General features: G+C 37.2%; 1 protein-coding gene across 1 annotated transcript in view; it reads left to right on the top strand.

The window, feature by feature from the left end:
• szt2 (SZT2 subunit of KICSTOR complex) overlaps positions 1 to 7,622 on the top strand; it is a 160,731-nt gene that overhangs the window by 71,372 nt on the left and 81,737 nt on the right. Inside the window, exons 29-33 of the mRNA XM_061078706.1 lie at positions 1,504 to 1,675; positions 1,815 to 1,907; positions 2,248 to 2,326; positions 5,427 to 5,714; positions 5,855 to 5,990. Coding sequence (XP_060934689.1) covers positions 1,504 to 1,675; positions 1,815 to 1,907; positions 2,248 to 2,326; positions 5,427 to 5,714; positions 5,855 to 5,990 — 768 coding nt within the window. The remainder of the gene's footprint in view (positions 1 to 1,503; positions 1,676 to 1,814; positions 1,908 to 2,247; positions 2,327 to 5,426; positions 5,715 to 5,854; positions 5,991 to 7,622) is intronic.

Below are 7,622 nucleotides of genomic sequence, written 5' to 3'. Positions count from 1 at the left end.
GACTGATATGCGAAAGCTCATTTCGCAGTCACTCAAGCATGACGTTTCGGACTTAGAGGCACCATAAAAAATCGCGGGAGTTGTTTTATTTTCCCAGAGTTTTGGGTCAGTAGACATGCCAGATACCCAAATTAACGTGTAGAAGCACTAATAAAGTGCTTCATAATATGTCCCCTTTAACCAGTCTAAATGAAAGGCCCCCAAAGCTCTGGAATTCACTGCACGGAATCTTAGACTTGCAGAATCAGTAACATCCTTTAAATAACTTTTTAAAACACATCTTGTTGAAAGAGCCTATTATTCATTCTAGCACAATGTTTGATTGTCACCATGTCTTATCTGTGTTATAATTATTTAAAATGTTTCATTGCTGGGTTCTGGCTTCCTTTTATTCCTCTGTTTCTTATCCGTTGTTACCGTTATGATTTATTCAATTTTATGTTCTGTATTATTTGAATTGCCTGAATTAATTTGCCTTATTCCTGAAACGTCCTAATCCTTGTTTATTCAAATAAATCACTTTGTTACTTTGTTTTGAAAGTGCTGCATAAATATTGAGTTTATTATTATTATTATTATAAGAGGGACTCCTCAGTAATGACAATGAAACATCTTACAGAGCAGATAGCTGGTGAGCAAATGGGGGAATTCACATTGCTGAAAGAATGTGGACACTATATATAAGAATGTGGACACTATATATACCGATATGAGTGCGTTCACACCTGTACTTAGAGCTGTCCACTTGAGATAGGATCACAAAAAACACATGTTTAATACCAGGTGTTTACAGGGCCTTGGACTCACAGATTAACTGATTTGATTTTGGTGGTCAAAGGTAAAGGGACTCGTGGATTAACTCAGAGGTCTTCAACAGAGGGTCTGCGACCCCTAGGGGGTTCGCAGAGGTACTGCAGAAGGGTCATAAATGTTTGGTTGGTTGGAATTTTCTTTTCAACCAATTTTTTTCCACAACTTTAAATCTCTTTGAATACACATAAACATGAATCCAACATATTGTAGCGAACGGATAAAAGGAGGCAGAAGACGTTATCTTTCAGTCAGCAATGCACACATTCAGCGACACACAATAATAAAAACAGGAATATATGAACCTGTGTATTATTTGAATAGCTTAGTATGTAATGCACAATAACAGGGTAGCTATGTTTATACATGGCACTAGGCCCAGTTTAATATAAAACACAATTTTATACAATATATAAAGTAGGGGGTCCCTGCTCCATCTCCATCAGTTTTGGGGTCCTTGGCCTGAAAAACGTTGAAGACCCCTGGATTAACTGATTGGATTTTGTTGGGGCAAGGTACAGGTCACTTCGTCCTTATATAAATCTGGAACAGATTCTGTAGACAGAAAATGCACTAATTGGCAAAGGGATTACCACCGCAGTGCGGTATTTCTAGTTTGTCTTGGGTTTTTGGTGAAAAACCAACTGCCTGAATGAACACAAAACCCTCAAGAATAACTCTAAACCTTTGCAGGAATGTTGAAATGGTGGTTGCCAGTGGAGCTGATTGTTTCGGGAAGGTGTCTGGTCCATCTCCATTGATTATGCCTGAATCCAAGACTATGAAGATGCCAGAGTTCCCACTGACACTGCTTCAGACACAGCCCAAGTGTGAAGTGTATCCTGATCTTCACAAAATAATACAGGTAATGTCTGCAGTCTCCACTCCAATGGACAATTTCACATTGTCATTATTTTAAGTTGTAGACTCAGTTGTGAGTTAGTTCATTATTTCAAATGACAACGTCAAACAGATATTCAAATGTGAAAAAAATAATTTGACAGGATAAATTCATGGAGATTGTCTCTCAGTATTTCAAAACTGTGCCATCCAATCCACACTACTTCTTCTACTGCCCACCTTCATCAAAGAAAGAGGTGAGTTGACACATTGCATTTTCAATTTCCAATGTTGTTTTGTGTTGGCCAGACTGACTTTGCTTTGCTATAGTTTCTTTTTATTGCTCATAATGAAAGAGTCGGATATTTTATTTAAAAAAAATATGCTGGATTTACATTGCTTGACAAAAAAGTTAATAAAAAACAACATTGTATTGTGTTAACCTTGAACCAATCAAAAATCTTGATGAATGTGTATGTGATATTCAGGAAAGTCTATCAAAATCACGTCCATTAGCTTTGGCATGGAAGGAGAAACCACTCTCCCTTCCCCACATGAATGATGCTGCTCATTTGAGTCGATCAATTGTCTTCTCAGGAGAACTCAGAGGATGATGAGATAGAGAGTAGACCCGGTGAGGAGTTGGTGTCAGAAGCTGAGCTGGCTACAGAGGACGGTGAGGATAATTCAAAAATGTTTACATTTTATTAGGATTTCTGTCATTTTTATCACTCTGAACTTCAACCAAAAATCACCCATTGGCTTTTGCCCAGGAATTAGCAGCATGGTTTATTCAAATTGTTCTTACTGGTAAGAAAGGTCAGCTTGCACTGTACTGTGGTTTTCTGAGGACAATAGAATTCCAAGATTTTTAAGGCTAGTTTTGTGTACATCTATCATTAATCTTTATTAATTCAGTGTAAAACACAGGCAGTTCAAATGTTGAAGCACATTCACAATGCAGAAATGTCCTTACCCTGTGCACATAATAAGTGCGTGCACAGAAACGCACCCGGAGTCATGCAACATGTGCACCAGCCAATTTTGTTCTCCTAACTTGTGTATGTTTGTGAACAAGAATCATTATATATTGACAGGCACGTGTCCGCTCTTTGCAATTAGCATACTACCAAGCCATTATTTCTCCATATAAGTACTCTGTTTCGTGTATCATGATGAAAGCGGTGTGCTGAACAGAGAAGTTGAAGTTATAAGAGATGGCCCCAAAAGGTAAAATACAGAAGACTCCACAAAAGCAGAAACTGAAATAAAAGGCACACTTTTCTCTAGTCTGTCCTCAGGAGTGATGATGTTTAAAAAAATTAAGCATGGGCTTCAGTAACTGAGGCGGTAAATGTCCCCTGAGGTAAGGACCGTGGCACAAGTCAGAAAATCAAAGTTGATGTCAAAAAAACGAATCGCAGACAAGAAAAAAAAATTGGAAACAAAAATAAAGATTATTTTCCTGGCTAAGTTATAATCAAAACATAAATTCAAGAATGACAAAAAATGACAATGAAAATACTAATTTAGTTTAAACAAATAAATTTAAAAAATAAAATAAATTAGTCACAAACATGGAGCAGAGTACAGCAGCACACATTCCTCACAACAGATAAGTTACCTCACACTACCAAAGCCTCTTCAATGTCACCATTTTTAACAAAGTCCAAAAACATCTCCCAGATACTGTAAAATTGAGAAGCTTTCTTCTTAACTATATATGTTAATTTCTCAAGAGCCAGACTCGATATAAAGTTTTTTAACCATTGGCCTAGAGAGGGGCAAGTAACATTCTTCCACGACAGAGCGATTGAGCGCCTGGCCTGTAGTAGACATAGGTCAACCATTTTTCTTTCTCTATTAGAAAGAGAACAATTGTCTGGATAGATCCTTAATATACAGAGCTTAGGACTTAGAGGTACTGGAGAAGAGGTAATTTGAGAGATATATTGTATCACCAAACTCCAAAATCTTTGAATCTCCTCACATTCCCACAAACAGTGATATAAAGTACCTTGATGAATATGGCATCGGTCAGGAGTATTAGGATCAAATTTGTTTAACTTCACAGGGGTGATGTACGTTCTCATTATCCAATTATATTGTATTAATCTCAGTCGTGTGTTAATGGTTTGTGTAGGTCCCCTATCCACTGCTGTCTTTTACTTTCAGAGTTGTCTTTATGGTTTTCCACCATTACGTTATATAATTGAGTAACCAGCCCTTTGCTGAAACAAGTTTTGGTAGAAAATATCTCCAGTGTGGACATTGGGGGTTGTTGCACTGAATACTTTAAGCATGCCAGAATAAAACTTCTAAGTTGTAAATAGTTAAAGAAGTGTTTATGTGGTACGTCGCATTTTGCTTTCAGCTCATCAAATGACGTTAGAGTGTTGTCCTTATAGAGATCTAGTAGTTTAACTATGTCCTTGCTTAACCATGCTTTATACCCCATGTCATTCTTAGCCGGTCTAAAGTGTTCATTGCCCCAGATAGGTGAAAAACAGGACAACACTGGAAAATCTCCAAGATATTTATGCACTTCATGCCAGACAACAATGGTGTTTTTCACAGAGGGATTATCTGTGTTTTTTCTCAGTTTCTTAAGGGGAGCAGAGTATAAAAATCTATCCAGTTGGGCTGCTCGATTATGGAAAAAAATCATAATCACGATAATTTTGGACAATATTGATTCTGCATACATATCTAACAATGGGGCTATTCATTTTCTTTAAATGATTTGTAAATGTCTTTTGGGAGCCCATCGGGGCCTGACGCCTTACCGCCTTTCATGTTAAGAATGGCCTTAGAAACATTGTCTAAATTGAGATCTTTATCCAGCTCAAGTTTTTTATCTTCAGGGATCTTATTGTAAGTCGCTTTGGATAAAAGCGTCAGCTTAATGAAATGTAATGTAATGTAATGTATTGTAATGTATTGTATTGATACAGGGAATGTCTAGCCTACTTATAGAACGAGACAAAAGTATTGTTAATTTCCAATGAATCTGTAGTTATTACCCCCTGTTCATTCCTAATTGCATTTATGGCTCTTTATGAGTTAGTTTTTTAATTTGCCAGGCTAACACTTTCCCGGGTTTCTCATCCTGGCTGTAAAAATTTTGCTTGAGCCTTATTAAACTGTTCTCAGCTTTTAGTGTGGAGAGCTCCTCATATTCAGCTTTAAGGCCAAATAATTATTGTTTTGTTTCTCCCGAATTATCAATGCTACTCACTCTCCCTAACTCTCTGATTTTTGAGTCCAAGTCGTTCATTTTCTGTTTGAATTTGTTAAATTAGGAACTAGTAAAACGAATCATTTGCCCTCTAATATATGCTTTAAAAGCCTCCCACCTGATGACTGCAGATGTTTGGTACGTATTTATAGCAAAGTATACATATGTGGTGGGTGATAGAACAATGCTATCATATATGCAGTTAGTTATATTGGGTAGTAGAGAGGTAGAGATAAAATTGAATCAATAACAGAGATTAAGAAGTGAATAGGGTTCTTGTATTTCAGTAATGTCCAGCAGATGGCAGCACAGACCTGCCATATGTAACTACAAGGCACTGTTGCTGATTTTATGAGGTTTTCATTTTGCCATAAAAATGGGCAAAGAGAAAGCTCACTCCCACGTCCTACCTCTAATTATTGTTTATTTTGCTTCACTTTATTTCTATGTTTGATTTGTTTTTATTTTGGTATTTCAAATCTTCAAAATCTGCTTGTGTTGTAGTGATATGATAATGACCATTTCATTGTGTGTGTAGAAAATATACCAGGATGCTTTGCTACAGAGAGTGACACAGATTTGGTGGTGGAGTATGAGCTTGATCCAGGAACAAGCTCCTGCGGAGAGAGTGAAGATCAGTCCCTCTCAGACTCCAACACTGTCAATCAGGACCAGGACTCCTTCAGCATCCTTGAGGGAGACTATCTGCTCCAGCCTGAGGGGCCACAGCTGGACATGCCCCCACTGTTTCTTCATATCACATGTTCTGTTAATATGAAAAGCTGCCATGGCTCTATGCCCATACAGACACTGCCTACCTGCCTAGGTGAGTACAGCCTTGGTTGTCTCTTCACTTCTTCAGAATAAGGGTGCAACATGTTAAATAACACAAATCATAAAATTACTATGAGAGACACTGAGACAAATACTTTTATTGTACTGCTGATTCTAGTTGTGTGGTTGCAGGTGAGATTATTTCTTGCCTGGAGAATGCTGAGGATTTACATTCTGTGGATTTGAATGAGCTCTCTGTCACTTTGGATATTTTTGTCCTGACACTACCTCTGGAGATTGATGTTATGGCTGATTTCCAGCACAACAGGTCAGTCACACACAAAAGAGGATTGACTAAATTTGTGTGATCTCTGTTTGTTAATGTGGATTATTCTGTGTTGTTTTTTCTGTATACATTGTGTGTGTGTGTATATATATACACACATATATATATAGAGAGAGATATTTCAATAATACAAATTATGATATAACAATAATAAGAATAGGAATAACAACAATCATGTTAATGTTAAAAAGTGTAAGAATACTTATCCTGTCGATATCCTCATCTTGTCAACACCAATGTTAATTGTAATAACAATAAATAAGAACCCTTGCTTTTATTATGGACATCATGTGTCTGACATCACATGACATCATGGGGAGGCCTAGGTTCAATTAGAAGCTCCCCCTTGGAATTGGATGACATGAGGTCCTTACGTAGGATTCTGGCTAGATTAATGTTAAGCATATAAATATGTCACAAATTAGACAATGCTTATTGTTTCAAATTATGTTTATATGTAATCAAGGAACAAAATATCGATTGAGTTGACAATAAATAATTACATATAGATATATATGTGAAAAATGCTTCATATAATGAGGAAAAGTTCGCTATAAATGCTGGTAATAATAGTTTATGCTGTGTGCAGCAGGTGGAAGCCTCACATGACCACAGCAGGAACTGTACTAAACGAATAAATAAACATGTTTTAATGAATATATAAAATGTCTATCTCATCTGAAATATTTAAGTTGACGATCTCTAACAGTGCTCTTGATAGCAATCCACTTCAGGTTCCTCGACTTCTATCAGTGTCAGAATATATAGTTATGCGCATTGTTTACAACAGCGGTGTGGGAGATTATAGTTTTTGTTTAGATAGTTACATATCACATGAGACTTACACATACTGTTTAGATAGATAGATAGTGTACGGGAAATATAAAAGTTGGCCATAATAATCATGTTTATTTCCCCTTTTGATTGATCATGATTGAATCTCTTACAATGCTCTCCTTGATCATGCTGTTTTCGTCCTGTAGACACTGAATGTGTATTGACCTGATTACCATAGACACTGTAACCTGATTTTCTCTAGTACCAGCCCTTTACTACTGAATGCATATTGCTCTGATTGCTGTAGACTAGGCATTGTTATATTCTTGTTGTCAAAGGATCTCAACCTTTTCCTGTTTAACAAACCCCCTCCAGAGTGGGAGGGGTTAGCCGAATGTATAAAAGAAATTACCTGTTTTCTATCTGGTGTGCATATTACAACTAAACCCTGTGGTATGCACCATGCTCGAGCATTAAAGGTGACGATACTGTAAGAGTTTTTGAGACTTGTTTCTTCGTTGGTAGTGGGATTGTAGAAATTGCCACGACAATAGATAGATAGATAGATAGATAGATAGATAGATAGATAGATAGATAGATAGATAGATAGATAGATAGATAGATAGATAGATAGATAGATAGATAGATGGTAGTTGGTTGCTATATAATAATGAGATGAGAAGAGTAGAGAAGGGTAGGGCAGACTGAGGTAGACTCATGCAGGGAAGATCACACCCCCCCCCCCCCACCCCCCCCCCTCTTCAGCATGGTGTTATGAAGCTGAATGGCCCTGGGGACAAAGGACCTCCTCAGCCTGTCCGATGAGCATGACAGTGA

This window comes from Limanda limanda, chromosome 9 (assembly GCF_963576545.1).
Source record: "Limanda limanda chromosome 9, fLimLim1.1, whole genome shotgun sequence".
Classification (NCBI taxonomy): domain Eukaryota; kingdom Metazoa; phylum Chordata; class Actinopteri; order Pleuronectiformes; family Pleuronectidae; genus Limanda; species Limanda limanda.
The sequence above is the reverse complement of the archived record's forward strand: the minus strand, read 5'-3'. Positions and strand labels throughout refer to the sequence as shown.